General features: G+C 37.0%; 1 protein-coding gene across 3 annotated transcripts in view; it reads left to right on the forward strand.

The window, feature by feature from the left end:
- Positions 1 to 5,790: 5,790 nt before the first annotated feature.
- thbs2a (thrombospondin 2a) overlaps positions 5,791 to 25,068 on the forward strand; it is a 73,517-nt gene continuing 54,239 nt past the window's right edge. The window contains exons 1-7 of one of the 3 annotated variants that reach the window (XM_039737781.1): positions 5,791 to 6,151; positions 6,702 to 6,776; positions 7,283 to 7,842; positions 8,834 to 8,918; positions 17,388 to 17,596; positions 23,136 to 23,276; positions 23,603 to 23,696. In XM_039737781.1, coding sequence (XP_039593715.1) covers positions 6,707 to 6,776; positions 7,283 to 7,842; positions 8,834 to 8,918; positions 17,388 to 17,596; positions 23,136 to 23,276; positions 23,603 to 23,696 — 1,159 coding nt within the window. In that variant the 5' untranslated portion in view covers positions 5,791 to 6,151; positions 6,702 to 6,706. The remainder of the gene's footprint in view (positions 6,152 to 6,701; positions 6,777 to 7,282; positions 7,843 to 8,833; positions 8,919 to 17,387; positions 17,597 to 23,135; positions 23,277 to 23,602; positions 23,697 to 25,068) is intronic. The other 2 variants (XM_039737782.1, XM_039737783.1) reach the window with 2 other exon arrangements.

Raw genomic sequence — 25,068 nt, forward strand, 5'->3', positions numbered from 1 at the left:
TTGGATGATCCGAGCATATACATGTTCATTTTTAATATTTTATAATATGCAGTGGGGGAGAGGGTTCCCCTTAGAAATCGCAGTATGTTCATATTGGTACTGTTGAAGAGCAGGGATCTCTGGTCCTCTTGTAATTGTACTATTATGCGCTATAATGACATTCGATAAAAGAGCAAAGGATGAGGGTTGGATATGCCGTGATGCCCACCAAGTCATGGTGCCCTGAGGCTTATGCCTACTTGGACTTGGCCCGAAGCTGGCTCTTATAAGGTCTCATTGGTCAATTTCACACATGTGCAATTAAGCGATATTGCATGAGTTGATTTTTATTTTTAATTCACATTTGACAAAAGTGAGGCGAAGTGGTGGCTCTGAGGTTACGGATCTGTGTCAGCAATCGGAAGGTTGTCATGTCGAATCCTGTAAATGCCAGAAGTGATTCCACTCCATTGGGCCCTTGAGCAAGGCCCTTAACCTGCAATTGCTCAGTCCTGGGTATGACGTTAACTTGCATCCAGCCCAGCAAGCAGGTCCTCCAACTTGCATGAAAAACTCAGGGGTTGGTAAAAGGATTGGCACTCCAGCCACTGTAAAAAAAACTCAAACTGTTCCATTCCATTCAAACTAATATGGTGCTGATGTGTTGTTCATTGCACAGCTGCACTCGGGTCCTAATTTGTGGTCCTGAGGTGGTCTGTCATGTGGTGGATGTGGCAACCTTTCTCTTTGACAAAGGCTTTTGCTCCATAAATAGTAATAATAATAATAAAAGCAGGTGGGCATGAAGGCAGAGTAGGTAGTGCTGCTGCTTTAGGGATCCAGCATCCTGGGTTTGGAATCACATTCAGATATTGTTCTTATGGAGTTTGCATGTTCTGTCCACATTTTCATGGGTTTTCCTCCCACATCCCTAGAGACAAGTGCAAGTTAGGGTACATAGGTAGGGTATGCAATTTAATGGTGTCCTGTCCAGCATTGTTTCTTGCCTTGCACTTTTGCTGCTTTGAAAGGCTGCTGTCTCTCTGCATATCACAAATGGATTATACTGTATATGTGTATATGAATGTAACAATACATCACATTAGAGATTATAATATTATTATACATGTGATAAAACTATACACTCATAAAGTGTGACAGAAGTCTGTTACAGCAACCAAGGATCTTAGCTTGTAGAATAAGTTACTCCTTTTTTATGGTGTAAGAAATGGAAATGCTCTGTCCGTATTTAAGTCGCGTCTGAATTCATTTTACTTGTTCCAAAATTACAATGAGGGAAGACCTTAGAAATTAAACATATTAAAATCAAGTACTTTGGTACATTACAGACTAGTACTGTCTCTCCAACTCTGACTGATAGGAGTCTGGAAGGCTAATGTATATGAACTTTAAAAGTCACAATTTGATATAATCATCCATGCATTGCCCAACCCGGTATATCCTAACATCATGGGGGTCAGCCAGCACAGGGCGCAAGACAGGAACAAATCCTTAGGCAGGGAGCCAGCCCACCACAGGGCACCCACACAGCAAGGGACAATTTAGGATCGCCAATGCACCTAACCTGCATGTATTTGGACTTTGGGAGGAAAATAAGAGCACCTGGAGGAAACCCATGCAGATACAGGGAGGCTGTGCAAACTCCACGCATGGAGGACCCGGGAAATGAACCCGGGTCTCCTAACTGTGAGGCAGCAGCGCTACCACTGCGCCACCATGCCACTCCCTGAGCTACTCAGTCAAATAAAAAGAAGCCTGAAAATATATTGCTGGCATGAATTGTAATACTTTTCTACAATAGAAAGTTAAAATATTATCATATTGCAACTCAAAATATTCAACACTGAGGCACCTGTCCATTCCTGTCCCTGTTATTCAGTTGTTAAAACTGATATTGTACTATAATGTAGTCAGCCCTTCTACATGCCTTGTGATGATACAGAACAAACTGCTAATGGCATAACATAAAAATAAATATCGACTACCAAGAATTTGTGTTTGGTGTCTGCCCTATCTATCTATCTATCATATCATTTTCTGTGAGATTTTTTACTTTATTACTTTTTTCAAAAACAAATGGACACAGATTTCTAGATTGTTACAAAAACGTTAAGCTTAAACGTTTCAAAAGGAGCGTTACCTTCTTCAACTCACAGTGCTTTGAGTGAGTGTATGGCATATGGGTGTTGTGCCCCAAGTTGCTTAAAAGTAGAAAAATAATAAAAATGTCTAGCAATGGCATTTGAGTCTTCCCTGCATGTGTTTGCTCACATTCTGCCTGTTCTGTGCACATGGCTTTAATACTAGAGATTTGTGTTATTGGAAGAATGTGAATTGGGATCATTGCATTTTACATGGAATTAGCTTTGCTGGAAAAAGAAAAAGAAAGAAAGAAAGAAAGAAAGAAAGAAAGAAAGAAAGAAAGAAATGTGCTCAAAGCTCCATCACCCACACTGAATTATTTTTGCATGGACATTGTGAGACGTAAATCATTGCCATTCTAGCCTTTCTTTTATTTAAGCATGTTTATTGTTTAAAAGCAAATATTTAAAACCCTAATTTTAGCCCATTTCATTGTAACATGTTCTCTTTGCTTGATCAGCCCCCCATGAAGCCTGAATATAAACCATAAGCAGGGAGCTAAAGCTGAATTTAAAGTGATTCCCCCCCACCAAAAAAAATGCACAAAATATTTAAAATATAACTTCTTAGAACAAAAGCATATTTTCTGTGTGTCCTCATTTTTGACAGACTTTCCACTAGCAGGATATAGTGCAAGGCTGGAAAGACGGCTAAAGCTGACGTAGTCGAAGGTGTGCATGCCTAGGATTTGTCTCATATTTCTCTACTTGATCATGTGGATGGAAAAAACAATGCAAGCAGGGTGAAGAAATGACGTGGTGACTGGAGGTTTCCAGCAGAAACCCTCATCCTCAAGCTATCAAATTCCTGCTATTGTAGCATCATTTTTCCATTCTACTGGATGGATTACTGTTAGTAATTGATGTTAGATAAGTATTAGGTTCATATTTGATACAGAAATGGAAAACTTTCCACAAAAATATGCCTACATGTCTGATTCTTATTTGTGTAAAGCTGTCAGTTAAACTGCATGCATTTAGCTGGGAGTGTATTTTATTTTTGATGAAATGCTGATATTGAGCTACTTTAAACCATTCGGTAACATCTTTGATTTTCATATTTTGAGGATAGCAGTATGAGTTTTATGGATACATTAATGTAGGATATGCTAACATTGCATAAACATACCAAAATAATGGATTGGTCTTGGTTCAGAGACAGAGGTGTGATTCAGCACTTAGACAATGCTGCTGGTGGGTAGCCACAACCACCATGCCAATCTTCCATCCATCCTCCAACCCGCTACATCCTAATTACAGGGTCATGGGGGTCTGCTGGAGCTAATCCCAACCACCACAGGGTGCAAGGCAGGAAACAAACCCCAGGCAAGGTGCCAGCCCACCACAGGACACACACACACACACGGGACAATTTAGAATTGCTAGTGCATCTAACCTGCATGTCTCTGGGAGATGCCAGAGTACCCAGAAGACGCCCACGCAGACACAGGGAGAACATGCAAACTCCACACAGCGAAGACGAGGGAAGCAAATCCAGGTCTCCTTACTGCAAGGCAGCAGTGCTACCCACTGCGCAACCATGCTTCCCCCAATCTTCCACACTCTTAAAAGTGTGGAAGAGTGATTCTTGAAAGTGATACCATTGTGGAACCATTTTTGATTTCCAAAAGAGTCATGCATGTGAAGGTTCATTCCAGAACCTTTATATATTTAGCTCTGTAATAGGCTCCATGAATAAAGAATAATCTAATAAACAGATGATAAAAAATTACTAAAACACCAGTGGGTTCATGGTTTTTTTACTGCACAAAGCAACACAGGTTGAGTTCAGGTTTTCTTGATCTGTTAGTTTCCTAGGTAGGCGATTTGACATTAAAGATTTCAGTTTTGTTCATATATTAGGAACCTTTTGCAAAAACCAAAGAACCAACTTCATATGCAAAAAAAAAAAAAAAACCTTCACAGAATAACATGGCTTTTTGAAGAACCATACAACCCAGTAAAGTGCCATTAAAGAACCAGTATTTGACTGTGGCTCCATGTGTGCTTATCTAACTCATCCACTACCTGCACATTCAGACTTGGGGACAAAGACAAAACCATCTGTGTCACCTTCTTCAACTTCTTGAGCCAATCCAAACCAGAATTATTCTCAAGATTCATTGACAGCAACTGAATTAACAGCGGAGGAACACTTCTGAAACGTTTGCAGCTAAGTATGACCCTAAGATGTAAATCTTCTATTGATAAAGTTGCCCCATTTGGTAGTCTGTGGATAAATGAGCAACCTGTCATCTCTCAGGTCGGGTCCTCTGACATTACAATGCTTTAAAGTACAAAATTCCTCTTTGTTCCATTAAATAACATTCTTTTAACAAAACTAACAGACCACATATTGATGTGATATTTTTTGAAAAGGAAAACCTCAAAGGCCATTGGAATGAAAAATAGCTGACGTAGGGTACAAACTGCAGAACAGTACTGTAAAAGCGTGTGCCATTCCCTCTTTTCCCCTTCATACAATATTTGGCATGATGTACTTGTTATTTTCATCGTAATCGAACACATGTGATTTAAAAGGTGCGTGAAAGTGTTTTCTAGAGTAAAGGGTCAGGGGCCTTTTTGACTAGTTCTGTCCATCCATGTAATAGCGGGTCGGCAGTACATAGCCTTTACCGCTAGAAAACAAAGCATTTTGCATAACCTCAATCCAAATACCAAAACTATACGTGTAAAAACCGTTGTATACGATTTCAAGAATTATTATAAAACTATTTAGAAAACCAAAAAGCGTGTTCTGCCGTTTACTTGATTCAACCAAGCCCCGCTGCATCCCTTCACTCCCCTCTGTGTTTTTCTTTTGGCGTAAACTTTCTGTGTCGTCTCGTTGTGCTCATCCTAGCTAAAGGTGTCCGCGTCGATCTTCACAATCCCCTGGAATGTGCGGCGGCAGCTTTGCATGAGGAATGCGTAGAGCGACGCGTCCCGACAGCAGCCAGGGAGGCAGGCAGGCTGCGAGGCTCCCGGCGCGCTCCAGCGGCTAATTCTTTCCAGATTCACTAGGACAGAGTGCCAGCGAGGAAGCGTCATATCCAAAAGTCTCAAGTCCACGTCAGAGTGTTATGTGCTTCGAGCATTGAAAAGAAAAAATGTGCCGTTTGAAATGGCAATGGACCGTTATTACGGTGATTTAACGCCTGCATTGAGACTAGTTACACCAAAAAGATGATCAAAACAGTCAAGTGCGTGTACGCTTAAACCCACACTTGAAGGTGTCGTTTATCATATTGTTGTGACATTGAGTTGCGCTTACTAAATTAAATAGAGCTGTAATTTGAAGTCTTATTTTTTAGAAGCGGCAGGCATTCAGTTCCATTAGAGATCTGAATGTTAGTTCGCCGTTTATTTTAAATCATCATTACAAGAGAAAGTAGTACTAGGGAGAAGCCTGAGAGCATTTCGTGTCCTGCTTTATCCATTGAAGTCCCGAGATCGCACCCAAACCCCCCACTTCACCGACACACACAGTTACACACACACACACACAGAAGAGCGCGCGCGGGCAGACAGACTGAGTGCGCTCTCCTCCCCCCTTCACCCACCCTTTCCTCACTTTCTCTAACTCCTCCTAAAGAATAAGTTCGGGACAGCCTTATTTTATTTATTTATTTATTTTATTGTAAATGGGACCGGCCTGGAAGGGAAATGGGCTGGATTTGGGAATGCCTGCAGGTATATGAAAGGAAATTTCTTGATCAGAGGGGAATTATGTAATTCCGCTGGAGGAATGCATCCAGACATTTTCGATTTAAATTGATTGACAGCATTCGGGAAGGTCGTATAAAAGTGAGAGCAGGCATATCTTCGCCCACTTGTAGCAAAAAAGTTGTATCGTACCTGGATCAAGTGGATCTAAAGACTGTGCTCGTTTTTTATCTTAAGTTTTTTAAAGGGATTTGTACTGCTTCCCGAGATTCTTCTCCTTTATATTTTGTGTTTGGAATACTGAATAGTACTTGAGGGTTTCTGACATTTTACCCTTTTAGCAGGTAAGCTATTTAAATTGTAATTAATTCGTTTATTATTGTTATGCACTGATGCTGGTAGTATTCTATTAACAGATATTGCTTGACTTTTATAAGCAATCTTTAGTACAATGGCACAATCTAAGTATATACTATACTATAAACTATATACTCTTTTATATACTATAAAAATGTGATTTATTATGAAAAGTGCCATTTAGCTTGGATGATTAGGGCTGTGTGTCATATATGAATGTATGATACAATCAAATGATTGTAATTATTTTGCTTTAATTAACCACAATATATGTATATATGAATTGATTAACAATGACATTGGGTGAGCATATATGTAATGATGCTATTGCTCCCTATACAGAGATATTTGTTTGCAATATTTATTCTTTTGAAGATATAATAGTTTTAATAAAATTTGTTATTTTATAAGGTATAGTATTAACTTAATAATAAAGACTTGTTTTTTTAACTTCAGTAAAAACTTCTATATATCTGTTTTTAAACGTGTGTATTTATTAGTTGAATCAAGTTTTTTTTTGTTTGTTTTTTGTTTAAGGAGTGATGGTTCGCTGGAGTAGACTGCTATTGCTGTTAATTCACATATGTTTTTGTGGTTTTGTACAAGCACAAGGTAATACAATTCTTCCATGAATATGGCACGGTATATGATAAAGAAGATGAGTGGGGTTTAATGAAGCACATCTTTTTAATTGTTTTAGATAAGCCCACAATTGAATATTTGTATTCTTGATGGTCGAATGTAGATTGCCAGAAAAGTTGTTGGAAAAGAATTTGAGCCGTTACATTTGAGCAACTCTCACAGAAATGTTTTGCTTGCAGAGTAAGATGTTCCTTTAAATATATAGCCATGCTCTTGGAAAACTGTGTCCTGCTTCAGAAATAAAAATGAACTAATGTATTCGATATATCATCAGATATCACTTTAAAAGCAAATATTTGCATTCTTTCAAATGATTTACTTTTCCTCTTATTTCTAACATTGAATTGGATTAAGTAGTGAGGGGACAAATAGATGGATGGATGAAGAGTGTCAGGTTCAGTTTGTTACTTTACTATTTCTTGCTGTAATAAGGAAGTAAAATATTATTTGAACTGATCAGCGTTCTCCTCTTGTAGATGGTGACTTAGAAGAAGAATTTGAATTTGACCTGTTTGAAATCAGTAATATCAATCGCAAGACACTGGGAGCCAAACTTTTCCGGGGTCCAGACCTTCTTTCTCCTGCCTATCGCTTCATTCGATTTGACCACATACCTCCAGTAGAGCAGAAGACTCTCAATCAGATTCTCAAGCTGATCCAGAACAATGAGGGCTTTGTCCTTACGGCCACTTTGCGGCAGGACAAGGGCTCTCGAGGCACTCTTATATTCATGGAGGGCCCAGACGCCAGTCAGCGGCAGTTTGAGATAGTGTCTAATGGCAGGGCAAACACCTTGGACATGGTATATTGGGTGGAAGGCTCTCAAAATGTGATATCTTTTGAATATGTGGACCTTTCTGACTCCCACTGGAAGAACATAACGATTCAGGTGCAAGGAGAGAATGCCAATTTCTATGTTGGCTGCAGCCTCATTGACAGCATCATATTGGATGAGCCCTTTTATGAGCATCTAAAGTCAGGCATTGGCAGCCGAATGTATGTCGCTAAAGGAGCATATCGGGAAGATCACTTTAGGGTAAGGTAAAAGAATTAGTTGAATGGCATTAGTTGATTTTGTATACCCCAGTGTTTTGCAAGTTGTTTAGCATATACCTATTTTTGTTATAAGGGAGAAACTGAAGACAAAAAACAGTAAATGGAACCTTTTTATAAATGAACTACAGCCACTTTACTAAGACAGTGTATTCTTTTAGGTACTTTAATACATTTTCTAAAACCTTTTCAATGAGAAGGTATTCTTCTAGAATGGCTTTACTTTCCCTTTGCTGCTCAGTGGCGCAGTAGTTAGTGCAACTAACTCTGGGGACATGAGATCAGATCCTAGCTTGGCATGTTGCCCTTGTGTTCACACTGGCTTTTTCCAGGTATTCCATTTTTCTCACACGTCCAAAATATATACATTCAGGGTGATTTGGAGTTGACCCAATGCTTGGGGCTGTGTTGGTTTGTAAAATTATGCACTGTGATAGACTGCCATCCCATCTGGGGTTGGCTACTACCTTGTGATTCATGGTGCATGGATTAGCTTTGGCTCCCTTCAAACCTCAAACTGAAAAAGCATGGATTAATTATATGCCCTACTAATTTGAAGCCAAATATATTTTTCTGCATGTTTCATTATGTGAAATTCCAAGGCATTGGGTTCTTTGATAAAATGAATGTTTTGTTTTAATGGTCATATTTCTCTGTTATTATAGCCTTCTGTGTAGAATGCAATACTATCATCCTTTGATTGATATCAAAGACTAGAGTTTCTTAAAATTAAACTCTCCTATTAAGCTGCATGTTAAAGAGTTAACATCTAAACTACAAACATCATAACACAGCAATACTAAATGTTTATTCATTTACTGCAACATAAAAACGTCTGAGCCAGAAGTGCATCACTAAAATATATTTGTACTTTGACACAATTTTTTTTTGTAATTCAAAAGCTTTCTTGTATCGTGATATGCAGTTTTACACTTTTTGTGAGCCATTAACTTACGTCTTAATATCTCCTCTAGGGTTTACTGCAGAATGTGCGCTTTATTTTTGACACCTCAATAGATGACATTCTTCGCAACAAAGGCTGTGATGTAAATGCACCTGGTAAGTGCTAATGCCTCTTTCAGAAGTGTAACTAGATCATTTCCTCTAAAGATAAAGAAAATAATGCAAGTTAAAACCAAAAGGCAAAATACACACTGCATGTGACTTCAATAACTTGTATTTTATATCTTGTGTGCATTGTGAAAAAAAAAATGTTATAACTTGAAGCTGATATTTAACACCAGGGCAATGGTAGATATGAAGTTACATCAAGGCACTGTGTGCTACTGTATCACCAATCGAGGTGAACCAGGAAGTCATTTATAGTAGAAACATGTGTCACATTTGTCATTTAATATTGTAAATATATGGTTTTATTTAGAAATGCACAACTAAGATTAGTTAAACAATATCAACATTAAAAACTAATACTAATGTAATAAGAGAACTGTACCCATCAGTCTCAAAGCCATATATATGATTGAGAAAGTCACGATTTAATTCTCTGTAATATTTCTCCTACAATCAGACGTCTTCACTGAAAGCACAATTACTATCCGCTCTCCTAGCAGTGGATGTAACAAGTCAGCCTGAAGTACTAAGCTCCTGCAGGATTTTTATATGAAAAAAAAGTTATGCCTAAATACATTCATTTAATGATCTGTGTGACTCATATGCAAGCAGAGTAATGAGAGAGTAATGGGAGTATATGGAATCATTTTGGTCAGCCTGTTTGGCATTCTTCTTGCTGCTGCCTAGAATAGAAGAACGATGATTCACATTAGGAAATGTATCTAGTATTCTGACATCCACTATCACTGTTACCCAGCTGACATAATGTTTGTTAGTCCACAAATTTAAGATTTAATTGAAGTGAACTTAAATGTAACCACTCAGATTTAGAAACTGGAGAAACAGCAAAAATCCACAAAGTTGTATATTTTATTGAAAAGGTTTAGTATTGGAGGAACAAATAATGGATTAGGAAATCTTTAATCAGAGTGGGAATGATACTTATTAAAAGTGGAGTATGAGCAAGCTAGTGAAGAATAATGAAGTGTTTTCTCTGTAACAGAAGTAGACAGTACAGATTGAATTTACATGTGAATAATAGCCTTAATGTAGATTGATGTAAGTCCTATCAAAATTCAGTAAGAAAAAATATAAATAAATATTTTGCAAAGTAGAAAGCTTGCTCTTAATAACATATTAAATTATTAATTAATGGTTTTCATTTGTAAGCTGTTTCAGGTACCAGTAAATTCTACATAAATGAATTACACAGAAACTCATACTTCAAGTGTTTTTTCACTGTACACGATATTTCCCTGTACAGCTGCAGCAAATGAAAATGAATACATTTTTCTTCTCCTCTTTAATATTTGGTATGAAATCTGACGAAATGCAATATATATTTTCAAGACAATCTTATATAATAACAGCCCATTGCTTGTTACTAGTCGCAAATAGGTAATTGTTTATTAAAAATCCATCCACCCATTATCCAACCCATAGCATCCTAACTACAGGGTCACGGGGGTCTGCTGGAGCCAATCCCAGCCAACACAGGGCGCAAGGCAGGAAGCAAACCCCGGGCAGGGCACCAGCCCACTGCGGGGCTTTATTAAAAATGAATCCACAAAATGAAATGATAGTTAAGTATACATTTAATTTTTTTATTGTATCATTAAATAAGAGTTTGTTTTAATCTCTTTCATGACTCATTTAAGTAGTCTATAAATTCAACACATAAGATTTCCTGATGCACTGTTGGAGATAGTGAAACAGCTGTCAGAACACTACTATTTATCTACATATGTTAATGTAGCATACTAGGCCACAATCTACAGAGACCTCAGACAGCATCAAAAATAATATAAAGTGCATCGCTGTGTGCAGAAGATTTTAAATGAATAGCAAAATATGCTACAAATGAATTAGTCTGCACTCTTACATATTTGTGTACAAATGAAGAATATTTGCAACTATTGTGACTGTACCTGCAAGTGGACATGCTTCAATATTTTCCCATAGAATGAGAAAACTCATATTGGTTGGCTTAAAGAGCCTGGGGCTGTACTGTGAATGACTTCCAGATTTTTATTTTTTTTTACGGACTTAATGGTTTCCTTACAAAATCCATATTACCTGACAATAAGGCAAACAATGTTACCTTTTAAATCTACCATTCATACCCATATACCTCTTTCTGTTTCCACCAAGAGGGAGCAAAGCTGAAAGAAGTGAATCAGAAGTAATCATTCTAAAATAGCAACAATTCAGCGTGTTCAGTTAGTCGAGTATAACACTCAATACTGGTAAAAGCTTCAAATGTTCTGTAAAATTAGTTATTCCTTGAATTGTGAATTTAGTTTTTTCAAATGTAAAGTATGAATTCAGTTTGCTTTCTGTTATAGTAGGTGGGTTAACATGCTGCCAGTTGATAGATGATATGCTAGCATTGTATACACTAATTTATCACAATACTGAGTTCTTTAGGCATTAATGTCCCATGAGGCAGTGGCTCAAATACAACTGAGAAAAGAATTATGGGTTATTAAAATGCTAAAGCAATTGGTAAAATACGTGGAATTTTTATCTTGGTAAGATTTTCAGCAAAATATGTACTCCAAGGAAGCAGGGGCTTGGAAGCATCTCTTACAAGTTGGTTCATTTTTGAGAAAAACTGCGGCTCTTATTATATTAAGAAATAATGCATGACTCTGTGTTTTAGAAGAATTTTGGGTTATACTTTAGTTTAGGTATTGCAATAATCCATGTATGACTCAAACAATGTTATGTCACAAGACTTAATAAAGTCATTGTTTGGTCTCAATAAATCTGACAAAGCATCAATAAAGTGCTTATTCAACTCTGCAATGTGGCCTACTAAATCTGGAATGGTCAAAGGTGACTTAAGTGAGAGTTTCTCATGATATTGCATACTTCAGTATAAGATGTGAATCTTTCATATTCACAAGAAATTTACCAGCATACCAAAGGCTCTTAATCCACATGGCACTGAGATGAATCACCGCTTTACTAATGCATTATAAACGTTATTAAGACCAACAGTATATTCATCATAGATGTATTTTTGCAGTATCTAAAGTGTTACCAAATTTTTTACCTGTTTTAATCATGGTTGTGGGATTTTCATTTTTTCCTAACCAATGAATTGTGAATCATGCCAAAATATTAACAATGAGTCAAAGATAAGTTAAAAATGGTTCAGGATTTCAATCAGCCTGTAAACCTACCAAAGAATGCATATAGAGGATGAAGTTTTGTGTTTTGAATCGGTCAAGTCAAAGAGCAGTTCTTACTCAAAAAGTGATGCCATGGCAGACTTGTGGATAGAATGTGCAAAACAGCTAACAATTTTAGAGCAACTGACAATAGTACAGAAGAAACTGCCAAAATTCCTAAAGGCATATGTGAGAGGGAGATTTGGTTGCTGTCAAAGTTACCAGTGGATGTGCCAACAATTACTGAATTCAAAGGTTCACAGGGTTTATTAACAGTCTGTTAAATAAAAACTATACTGTGGATGTGTGTCTATTACTTGAGTTATCTTAATTGAATAATCATTTGAAATATTTGTATATTTACTTTATAAGACATGAAAAGTTCACATACTTTTAAGTAGCACTGTACTAATAGGATTGTTCCTTGCATCTCCATACAAATAGAGAAACACAATTCAGGAAAAAGTAAGCACTGAACTGATAACTGCCCATTATCCACAGCTGTACATGTCAAGGTTTATGCAGCACTGTGTAATCATGCTGTTCCTTCTCAAAATCATAACTCTTCTAAGCAAGATATTAATGGTTTCCTGCTCTGCTGAATGACGGTAAGCCAGCCTTTATTGTAGTAGATGAAAGACATAATTAGCAGTTCACTTGTGTGTGTAATCCTGAGCAGATCTGTCACCATGAAAGAACTTTTAAAGACTCTAATTTAAATGAATGAAATTTGACTCTTAGCATTTACCACTGAGCTGAAAAACCGCATTTGCCAATTTGTAAATAAAAGCTCCTGAAGCATGCAAAGTCTCTAAATAAACAGTTATGTAAAAAAAATTAATAAACCAGATCAAAGGTTTTCTTAAAAAAATCTCTGCTCCTAAGCTGTTTTACATCTGGGCATTAACAATTTAGGGAAAAGATAATTTGGGCAAGAATCACTGTTAAAAGTCGGCCAATGATTTTCATTTTTATTATTTTACTTATTAAGGAAACTATTAGGGTTTTAGAAATAATGCATAACAAATTGTGAAATGTGTGAATAGCATGAGCACTAACTTAAAAGGTATTTATGAATTACATTTAAAAGACAGATAAAAATAGCCCAACCACAGCCTCACATATGGTATGTTCTGTTCCTCGATCCCCTAGTAGACTGGTGCATGAAGTGCTCTTCATGTTTACATTGGACCCTAGACTATCATACACCAATTCAAAGTGACATGGTGTTGCCAAAGGCGCTTCCCAACCCCGGACTGGATTAAGTAGGTTTGAGTATTTTAGGTTACATTACAGTATGTCGTGTAGAAGCTCTGATATGTTTGTGGTGAGTACTTAAAATAATATAAATAGTTCTAAGTTTGTTAGAGAAAGTTCATCTATCACCTGCAGAACACTGAAACTAGAGTAGAAGGAAAAAGAGACAAGGTGGCTTCAATAAACACAAAGCAAGGTGAGCAAAAGTACATCTGGCATAAACAATAGTCACATTCACATTATCCTTTAGACAGAAATTCTGATGAGGGGTTTATTTCTAGCCTTGATGTTGAAAATGGCAGTCCTTCCAGCAAGATGGAAACAAATTTACTGAATGCAGAAAATCGTGAGTGTGTGTTTTTTAACGTGTTGGCGCCTAGTCTAGTGTTGGATCTTTTCCTTGAATACAGTGGTGTTGGAATTGGCTGTAACCCTCCATGGTCCTGAATGTAATTAAGTAGATTGGAAAATTGATGAAGGTGTGTGTGTGTATCTGTGCCAAGAGAGTATGGGACCTTCTTTATTTTTATTTAGTAAACAATAAGTAAATGACACACTTTCCTTTGGTGAAATGCGAACCATCTATTCTATATTGTAATTAAAATATTAAACATGTTTTTTATATGAATATTTAAATACTTAATGTCTGATGAAGTGTTTATACAAAACTGTTTCATTACATCTGCTTGATTGCCTTTCTTTTTTAATCTTGTGTGATGATACAATGTGTTTCTTGGCAGCTGTCATTCTGGCAATATCACATTTGTTAAGGAAGTACAAACAGCTTTATTTGTCATGAAATCAGATGCAAGGCCAAAGAAAAGGCTGGACAGCTCGGCAAAACACCTCTGCCCATCCATATCAATGTGTCATTTGCACATATTCCATGTATGGTCGACACTCCAATTTCCATCCACATTCTGAACACATGAATGTTAGGTTAATTGCTGGGCCCTAATAGTCCCAAAGTGAAGAGCGTGCTGTACATCAGACTGGTGCTACATTCAGGTTTTGTTCGTTCACCTGAAAGTTAACACCCTTGTGACCTCTGTTTTTCACAAGCCAACAGACAGACGGACATACCTGAGAAGTGATAGTTTCCATCATTTTCACCCAAGCAATATGTTACAATCATATTTGCTCAGACTCGAGAGACCGGGATAAACAAATATAGGAGCTTAGACCAGATTTTATTAGACAAACATCCAAAACAACAGACATGCAAATCAGAGGAGGTACTGCCAAACACCAGGACAACATTCAGAAATATAAAAACAAACACAACAAGAACTGCGTCTCCCTTGTTGTCAATTGCAACCCACTTCTTGAAGTACTTCTACAAATTATAAAAGAACGTTAGCCAATACTAAATAATGATGACACGCTGAGAGATGTATTCCCAGAACCTCCGCTCTTGGCATACAGACAACCACCAAACCTGCAGCAACTAGTTGTCCGAAGCTCCCTGAGTGAGCCAGCAGATAATGGTAATTCTCCCTGCCTACAGCAAAGATGTTAAATGTTTGCTCGCATTAATATTACAGATTATGTAGTCATACCACACTGCCGACAAGAACATTGTATAAAGGGATCATTTTCCTGCAGATCATCTAATGTGGTCTAACTAATCATGTGTTTAAAATGTCCCAACACTGCACTCTGTGTGGTAGAATCTGGACAAACACTCTGCCAGAGAATGAATTTACACAGGTTTCACATTAAGCCTGACAATAGGGATGTTCCTGTAGCAGCTCACTCCAGCAGCAATGGACACTGTGAGAAGGATTTTAAAGTCACAGTGCTTATGGGCAGCTTCAGGACACAGCAAAGAGGGAAAGGAATGGGAAGTTAAACTGATGCTAGAATTTAACACATTACAACATGGTTTAAATAGAGACAAGCATTGTATGACCAGATATGATGATTGTTTACATCTCTCTGACTGACCCAGACAACCTGACTACAAATCCAATGTGTATGGAAAAACTCATCAGAAATTTAAAAAGACTTTGTTAGACAGATCTTGACTATATCTTGACTCTCCTCTCCTGCCAAAATAATCTTGGCTTGGAGAAATCTACATTGAAGATGATCCACTTAAATGTTTTCCAATGCTGTCTCTGTCCTAGTGTCTATATAAACACAGGGAGCTCTAACCTCTGTATTAGAAGTTGCCTGAAGAAGGGACCTAAGCTACCTCGAAAGCTTGAATACTGTAACCTGGTCATTTCACCAATACAAGGTGACATTTTGCCTGACTTCTCATTGTTCTTGCTCAAACCCCAAGAGAATAAAAAAAATGATAAAAGCTTGGCCAATTTTGTTTTATACACTGCTCCTAAATGTAGTTTCATCTGCTTCACGTTGTAAAAATGTACAATACATAGGCAAACTAATATTAAAGTATACAAGATGTCTTGTGTAGAAACATTAGAGTATTCAGATATCCTGTATAAAACCCATCTAGGTAGCCCTCAGAATTGGCTGCCTTGCAGTCTTCAAATAAATATTAAAACCTCTGACATTATGCGCTCACAACTATAAAATACTATATCATTCCATTATAATGTTAACCGAATATACCGTACATAAAGTAGCTACCATCCATTCTTTTCATTTTAGCAGTATAATGGCAGTTGTCCATGCATTTATTGAAATCACAGGAGCCTATCCTGTCAGACTCTAGTGCAAGGGAAGAGCAAAACTTGAGGTGGGTGCCAGTCCAGGCCTGAACCTACATGACACCGAGTTGTCAAGCAACCTAATGTAACGTATATCCATTTGGGCTGTGGAAATAAAAAATGAAAACCTAACATATTACTGACAATTTTCTGTGGCCCTCCAACTACTACCCTACCCTGCCGCCCGAGTTGCACGGCTGCAATTGCAAATTTAAATTGCAGTGACCTGTTTTTCCTGCAGACCTCTGCAAATGTGTTCATGAAAATTATCACCCCAGCCATCTTGTTTTTCTCACAGTGGTTTTGGATTACAAAAACACATGCCGGTCAATGTTGTTAAAACAATGAGGAGGTGATCATCTTGCAGATGTCTGGGAAAGTATGGCCCAGTAAGCTGTTTCCTTTGGGGTTAAGCCATTTTAACTGGTTGCATGCCAAAAAGGGCCATAAGGTTGGAATCCAAGTTTTGGACATGATTTGGGGAAGTTCTTGCTGTGGTGAATATGTTGACAAATGCTCCCTCCGAGACCAGCATATCACTGTAATCGACAGTTGCTTTAATTTATACCAGCAATTAGCTGCATTGTAGTTTCTTTGTTGTTTAGCAACAGTGGAATAATAAACGGATGGCATAATTGCAAAGAAAGCAAAAAGAGATTGTTTCCATCACACTATAGTATCATAAAATCCCTGCTATAGGCATTAAATGTAAAGTCTGTCTAGACATTCTCATAGAGCCAACTGTTATTTTGGCAAAAAAACCTTTAAAGAATTATCTCTTCATATTTCTGACTTTCTTAATTGTTATTACTATTGTTATTATTATTATTATTTAATCTTTACAATTTGTACACCATCGGAGCAGTATTCCCTCCTGCTTTTCTCCAGATGGTTAGCCACTTTAGAAATGAAATGTTTGCAATTAGACAGACTTCCGCAAATGACATCTTTCCATTTTCTTTACACTAAAATACTGTGCCAGTTTAAATAGGCAACATTTTAGCTTTGCAAAAACACAAACTACTTGTATAAATGAAGTCACTCTATCAAGGAGACAACTGGGAGTCCAGTGGCTGTCAAAGAAAGGCACTTGATTGTAAATCATTGCATCTGGCTGACTGCATTTGCAGTGTTTTATATTAATAAGCCGCTGTTTGGTCTCTTAGGAGACATACTGTTTCATTTGGCTGATCTGATTTTAAATCAGCTATGATGAGTAAGTCTTCATTTTCAAAAGCTGTTTTGAAGAGAACTTATTTTACTATTTGTTACAGAGCTGTAGTGTCGCCAAGCAACTCCATGGCAAAGTCCCACCCTAAAACTAACTTTCTTTATTTTTTCAGCAGAAGTGAAAACAGAAGGCATAGTAATTGACAGCCCTGACTTACCGGAGATTGTCAGACCTGCCATAACCACTAATGTCATTGAGCACAAGCCTGAGAAGGGCGTGAATTTCTGTGATCGCTCCTGTGAGGAGTTTGGCAGCATGTTTCAAGAGCTGACAGGAATGAGGAACATGGTCAGCAGTTTGTTTGATCGATTGCAGAAATTGGTAAGTATGAGTGTACAGTAAGTTAAACTAAAACCAAAGAAAATGATTAGCCCTGCATCAAGGTTTAGACTTGTAATTAAAAACACAAAATGACAATTTAGTCTTTAAATAACTGTGCATTTTATCAATTTAATCAGTCTTCATTTCCTACAGAGCCTTTGCATAGATAGTCCTCATTTATCATCTGAAAATTAGAGCCATAAATTGTTCTTATCAGTTGAACTGGTATACAGTAGCTATACAATTCAAATGCCTTATCTATTACTAGAAAATTCAAACAGTTGGTGGGCTACCATTTACAGCCAGTGCCTAAAGCCTAAGAATTTACTTATGACAAAATACATTTCTCATTGCTGTGTCTGTGAACTGGAACATGCGATCTAAAAACTTATTAATCTCAAACTTTATCTTCAGCTTTTACTGTTTGTGGCAAACAAACGGTTGCTTTAAACTCTTTTTAACATAACAGAAGAGAATTTTCAAACACACTTAGTCAAATTTCGGGTTATAGTGACCATAGCCTATCTCAGCAGCATCTGATACAAAGCAGAAATTAACCCTGGTTGCACATATACATAAAGTAGGACTAATTTTGAATTACGTAAGTAATTCAGTAAGACATCATCAATAGAGAATATACAGCATTTTGTTTCAGTCATTAAAAATACAAATCACAGTGACATGATTGTGGACTGTTTTCTTACTGTTTATGACACTTATGTTCACTTGGGTTCTCTGGTTTACTCCCACAGTCCAAAGACATGCAGCTAGTGGTTTTAGTAACTCTTAAATTGGTATGCAAGTGTGTATATGTCTGGCTGCTATCCCGAATCCTGGAATCCTGTCAGTGTGTCCTATGACTCTCTGACAGGTTCAGAAAATGCTGACTGCTTCTTCTTCTTCACTGTCAATGCCTACTTATTTTCAATGAATTGTTTTGTATTCTGACTTTGTGGGTTCAGAATGTGGAGATATTGATGGATGGCAGGGTTTGGTCATGCTCAGGGATCCCTTGTCATTTAGATTTGATTTCAGTTACCTTGTCATTCGTCTTGTTTTGCTACCTATTATGTAAGCAAATGCTGTGTGGGACCACCATTATATCTTTAACAGAGAATGCTCACCAAGGCTGTTCATGATAAGGTGAGACAAAAACCTTACACACATAAATATGTTAGTAGAAAAGAGCAGATCGACCCAAAGAAAGCAGACCTGTAAGGTTCTTATCTTGAGCTGTTTTTTGCTCATTAAGCCCGTAACCATTTCATTACTTTTCATAGATAGTGGGCATAAAATTTAGCTACAAACCAAGAAGGTCAAGTCTCGCTGCTGGTTCACTTTTGACCGTCAGCAAGTCACTCTGAATGTACTCCTGGTGCTATACAGTAATTGTAAGAATTTCAATATGGTATTACAGTGTATTGTATGAGCAGGTAACTGTGGGAGTAGTAGAAATCCTGGTAGACATAAAAGAATGGAAATGTGGAATGTAAAGACTTTATTACAGACTTGAAATACTGTTCCGACTCAGATGCCAGACTGTCTTCTGAACTGAATATTGCTAGTACCTTCATTGATACCACAATCCATTCATCCTCATTTAGGCTTATTGGTTATAGCATTATCTGGAGTCTTCTGTAATGTCTATAAATATACAGTAGATTCAGAAAGTATTCAGATCCCTTAAGTTTCTGCACATTTTATTGCGTTGTAGATTTAATTGTAAATGGATACATTTGTTATTTATCTGCATCAGTCCACACTCAATAAATCATAATGACAAAGTGAAAATGTTTTCAAAAAGATTTGCAAATTTATTTAAAATCAAGTATTTAGACCCTTAATGTAGTACTTTGTAGATGCCTGTGTACATCCTCAAGTCTTCTTGGGTAAGTTTCTATAAGCTTGCACACCTGGATTTGGGTAGATTAACCTATTCTTCCTGGCAGATCCTCTCAAGTTCTGTTGGAATGGATGAGTAACCTCCATAAACTTCCATCTTCGGGTCTCTCCGCAGATGTTCTGTGGGGTTTAAGTCTGGGCCACTCAAGGGCAGTCAGAGACGTATCCCAAAGCTGCTCCAGAGTTGTCTTGACTATGTGTTTGGGTCCTTATTGTGCTGAAAGTTGAACTGTTGTCCCAGTCTGAGGTTGTGTGCTCTCTGGATCACGCTTTCTTCAAGGACCTCTCTGTATTTAGCTGCATTCATCATTCCCTCAATTCTAACCAGTCTCCCTGTTCCTGTCACTGAGAAGCAACACAAGATACTGCCACCAGTATATTTCACCATAGGAATAGCATTAGGCAGATAAGCAATGCCTGGTTTTTCAAGAAATTTTGTTTGGAGTTCTGCTCAGAGAGTTTAGTTTTTGTCTCATCAGACTGGAAATCTTTTTCTTCACACTCTGAGTCCTTTAAATACTGTCATATGCCTTTTACTCAAAAGTGGCTTCCATCCTGCAGCTGTATCATAAATGCCTGATTGATGCAATGCTGATGAGATGGTCATACATTTGATAGATTCTCCCATCTCAGCAGAGAACGTCTGAAGATCTGTTAGAGTGACCATTTGGTTCTTAGTCATCTTCCGCGTTCAGGTTGCCTGGTTATTTAGTTTGGCCGCCCTGGCAACTCTAGGAAGTTTCCTGATGGTTCAAAACTTCTTCCATCTTACAATTATTGAGCTCACTGTGCTCCTGGGAACACTCAAAGCTTTAGAAATGGTTTTATGGTCTATGCATTACCATAATTTAATCATGGAGGTCTACAGAGAGATCCTTGGACTTAATAGCTGGCTTTTTGCCTTCACATGCAGTATGACTTGTGGGACCTTCTATACACAGGTGTGCATCTTTCTAAATGATGTCCAGTCAATTCATTTTGCGACAGGTGGACTCCAATCAGGTTCCAGACACATCTCAGGAATAATTAAAGTAAAGAGGATGCACCTGACCACCCTTTGTTGCACCACAGCAGTAGGCCTGAGTACCTACGTGAATTCAAGATTTCAGTTTCCGATTTTTAAAATTTTTTAAAAATTTTTCTGAAAACATGCTTTTACTTTGTCATTATGGGTTATTAAGTGCAGATTGATGGGCATGAATATCAAATTTGTCCATTTAAAATTAAATCTACAACATAATAAAGCATGTTGGAACTGGATAGGTCTGAATACTTTGTGAATCCACTTTATCTAAGTATCTCCTACAAACTCCCCTTCCCCATCATAAAGAGAAATGGAAATTACCACAGAACTTTCTCTGTTTGAAGCCCCCTCACAAGATGTTTAAATTAAATTAATGGTTTGTGAATGTTTTGTACTCACTTACCTGCTGCAGATTTCAGACATTTTCGGCACCAATAGTCATTTAATGTTTTACAGAGATTCAATAAAACACAGCAGTGGACGCAGGTGGTTAACAAAGTTAAACCAATGTTGTTATATTTTTTATTATTGTTTTTATGCCAATGTCTGTTATGACTGACATCTTGACTCTATTATCTGATACATTTTTTCCTCCGCATGTGGCCCTCTCACACTGTCAAAGAAATTGAAATGGTCTGCAAGCAGTAATGGTTAAGCAATCATCTTGAAACATTTCCAGTTGTTAAATTCTGTACATGCAGTCCAATAAAATTAAAATCGGACAACAACACACAATCTTTGCTTAAGTTTAAAATCTGAAGAAGAAAATGTATCTTTGTCCTTTCATTGGTAATCATTGTTAGTGTACCATATGCATTTAAATGATAGAAGTCTCTAAGAGGATACATTGATTACATAGACTAACAACAGGTTACCAATAGCTCGGTACAAATCACACAGTGCAACAGTAAACTTTATACTGTTTGTTTTTAGGACAGTAAAAATGTTCATACAATGATACAGAAAGATATTCCATTGAACCTTGAGCTGTACAAAAGTCAAGTTCACGTTGCTACCTAACGTGTGCTTATAGCAGAGCAGTACCTCAAGTTGTCTTGTTTTGTGACAGTACTGGCCTGAGTTTTCTTCTGGGTGTTATGTTTTCTCATTTAGTCCGAAGACATAATATTAGCTGCAGTGGATATGCTAAACCAAGTGTGTATATATTGTTATGAACTGATGTACCATCCATGGTGAGTTCCTGCCATACAAATATTGTCTGAAGGACCAGTTTTGTACCATTTTGTATGTGAATACATTTTTTCTGAAAACTGATGACCTCTCTTAATATTCTTAAACCTGTGTAATCCAGTTTTGAATGGATACAAATTGTTTCTTCATGTATTAAGTTCAGTTACATTTTTATGTCTATTTATTTATTTTGCCAATCCAAATTTTGAAGTAGCCTTTTCAAATTTAGGGTTGTGGGTAACCAGGATCCTCATTGTTGAGGACCCAAGCAGCTGGACCAGGCCAAGGGGACTCCCACGTAACACCTAGCTACGGCAGATAGATGGTCATTTCAGGAGGATGGGACTGGACCACTTGTCTGCCTAGGGAATTGCCAACTAGAATCCCGAGCAATTTGATCATGTGGTGGGTGCGGCAATGCTCCCCAACCTGACCCGACCTAGTAACCATGCACATCATGCACAAAAGGCTCAACCCTCCAGAGATCATCAGTTTTGACTCCATTACAAGCCACACTCAGTCTTACAATTTCCGAATACAATACAATTGTAATTTTTCTTACAATTTTCTTATAATTTTTTTCTTTTTTTCTGTGTTTAAAATCATATCATATTAACTCTTTTAGGGCTAATGTGAACTTTTGTCAACAGCAGGGCTTGAGGTTGGATGTTGACTTTAGTTAACATCCAGAGGTAGAGGGTAATAATCAGCTGTAGACGTCGACAAAACTCACCATCACGATACGGTAGGCCACCTTTGCTAGGAGGACTGTTAGACTCATTGACTTGACATCGAATCCCTGTGTGTGTGTGTGTGTGTGTATGAGGAGCGTAGAGTGAACAACATCTAGAATGGCACTGATGTCGAACAAAAAAGCAAAGCGATTGTGCAAAGCAAAATACTCTTTGGGCATTATTAATTTTTTTTTGCTTTATACATATTATTGCTATGTCAGACGGACTTATCAAACTCCGATTTTGATGCAAGTGACCTGGAAATCAGAAACTAAAGGCAGGTAGCTGTCTCCTTTCTGGGAAGTTCCTTTCAGAATATAAATGGTTAGACAAACAGGTATGTAGTAAGTATGTAAGCCGTGTTACAGATGATCTTAGAAAGCTAATGTTTAATGTTAGTTAGTTTTGGGGAACAATATTCAGACCTGGGAGAAAAATGAAAAAATAATTAGCCCTGAAAGAGTTAAGATATGGTATACTCCCAAAGTCTTACCAATAGTCAGATGTAAATCTGTTACATTGGTGCCCTAAGATAGGGTCCATATTTTGAACAGAGGTGCAGAGAATTGTTAATTTGTCCCTATACACATCATTCATTTAATCACAACTTTCTTGTAAAGTTTGACCATCACTGAGTGAGATCAGTTGGTAACCTTCATGCAGTTGTATCTGTGTATTTGTTTTCCAGTCAGAAGAAAATATACTCTTGCAGAACATGATGAAGTTGTATGAAAATCGGACAAATGAAGGTATGTGCTGGCAAGACGGTCGACTATTTGAAAAAAATGAAGAATGGACTGTGGACAGCTGTACCAAGTGTACCTGCAAGGTGAACATGAACTGGTGGTTTTTATACATTTTTTCTTTATATAAAAATAATTTTATAAAGGATTTCTTTTTTTGACAATTATATACAGTAAGGCATACAGAGTCTGGCTAATGTTAAATGCTGATATTTAAAAATGAACATGATGACTAAAGTAATCAGAAGATTGCTTGTTTTCTTGTATATCTTTCAACTGAGATTTCAAACAAATATATTTTCAAAACATATGTTTATGATTTGAAGGGATGGATATTTATTTAATTTTGATAATATTAATGTTGTTTATGTTGATTGAATAATTTATATTTTCTTTTGCTGTTTCTGAATAGGAATCTAAAATCGTTTGCCATCAAATCACTTGCCCAGCTGTGTCATGTGCTAATCCATCCTTTATTGAAGGCGAATGCTGCCCAGTTTGCTTACGTAAGATGAATAATTTAATTGCATTCAAGTGTTTTCATTTATTGCATGTTTCATGTATCTTAAACTGTTATTTCAATTTCAGATGAACATTTGACTGATTACTCCATTCCAAGTCAATATGGAACAGATGAAAAGCTAGCAGTGCCAATACCGTTTATTCTTAGTTTAAAAAGGAAAAGCAAACATAAGTATCATGATAATTGATACAGCACAAGACTGTTATTTATTTAATTTAAAGATACAATAGTAACACACAGTGTAACTGTGCTCGAATTAGTGCTTTAACATTATCAATAACAAAGAAGTGTAGATTTCCACTCTATACCTTGGCTACATGAGATGTTATTGACCATCATACAATAAGTTGCGTAGCTGAAGGATAAATTATTATTTGTAACACAAACAAATACGTATAAAATTCTCAAACCATGTTAACCCAGCTCAGCATTTTGGGGGACTCCAGCAAGGCAGGAACAACCAGTTTTGTGTACGTCTCACTCAAACAAACCTAAACCTACTGACATTGAGTTTATTTGGAATTTCTCCTTAAGCTAAATAGCAGGATTTGGGAGAAAACCCAAACAGACATGTGGGTAAGGTGCAGACTTATCACAGAGAGATTCAAAATCAGGACACTGGATCCAATGTGCCACCACATAATATTTATTTATTTTTCCTTTCTTGTTATTTCCATTTCTGTATGTGTAGTTGACTGTAATAATGTGCAGATAAGCACAAATTGTGCTTCTAATACAAGTGAATGAAGACGGTTTGGTTAGGAGCTCACCGCACGGTACAGGATATGTTATGCTCAGTGTTGCCTGTGTAAAATGCAAATACTATAGTTAAAAATGATGTTGATGTTTTGCTGCAAGTATAAATATTTTAAGTCTTGGTCCAAGCTTATATTTTTTCCTACTCTGATGCAGAAAATGGCATTGACTAATCAAGTTCTAACTATTTTATTGGTAGTACTATCATTATTTTACCATATATTGTAAATCAAACATACTGTATGTACTGTACAACACTAAAGACATTTTATATTTACTTAGCATCACATTTAGCAAATACCTGGAAATATACTATGGAAGCATAAGCGCTTAGGCAAGCAAATAGTGAAAAATCTGGAAATAATAGGAGACTTGGTTGTTTTTATTATCATCTCAGATTTCCTAATCCAATAAATTTTCCTAAAATGTTAATTAAAAGATCAGTATTTTAAGGTTTTATTACCTAGGAAGGTTTGGGTTTCTCTCATCTGTCCCTACACACTTGTTTCTAGTTATTTTTAATGTAGCTGTTCATGTTTTTGGAATAATATGAACACATGGAAATGAATGAAATTCATGAAAGCCCTCTATTTCGTTTG

Source organism: Polypterus senegalus, chromosome 16 (assembly GCF_016835505.1).
Source record: "Polypterus senegalus isolate Bchr_013 chromosome 16, ASM1683550v1, whole genome shotgun sequence".
Taxonomy (NCBI): Eukaryota; Metazoa; Chordata; class Cladistia; order Polypteriformes; family Polypteridae; genus Polypterus; species Polypterus senegalus.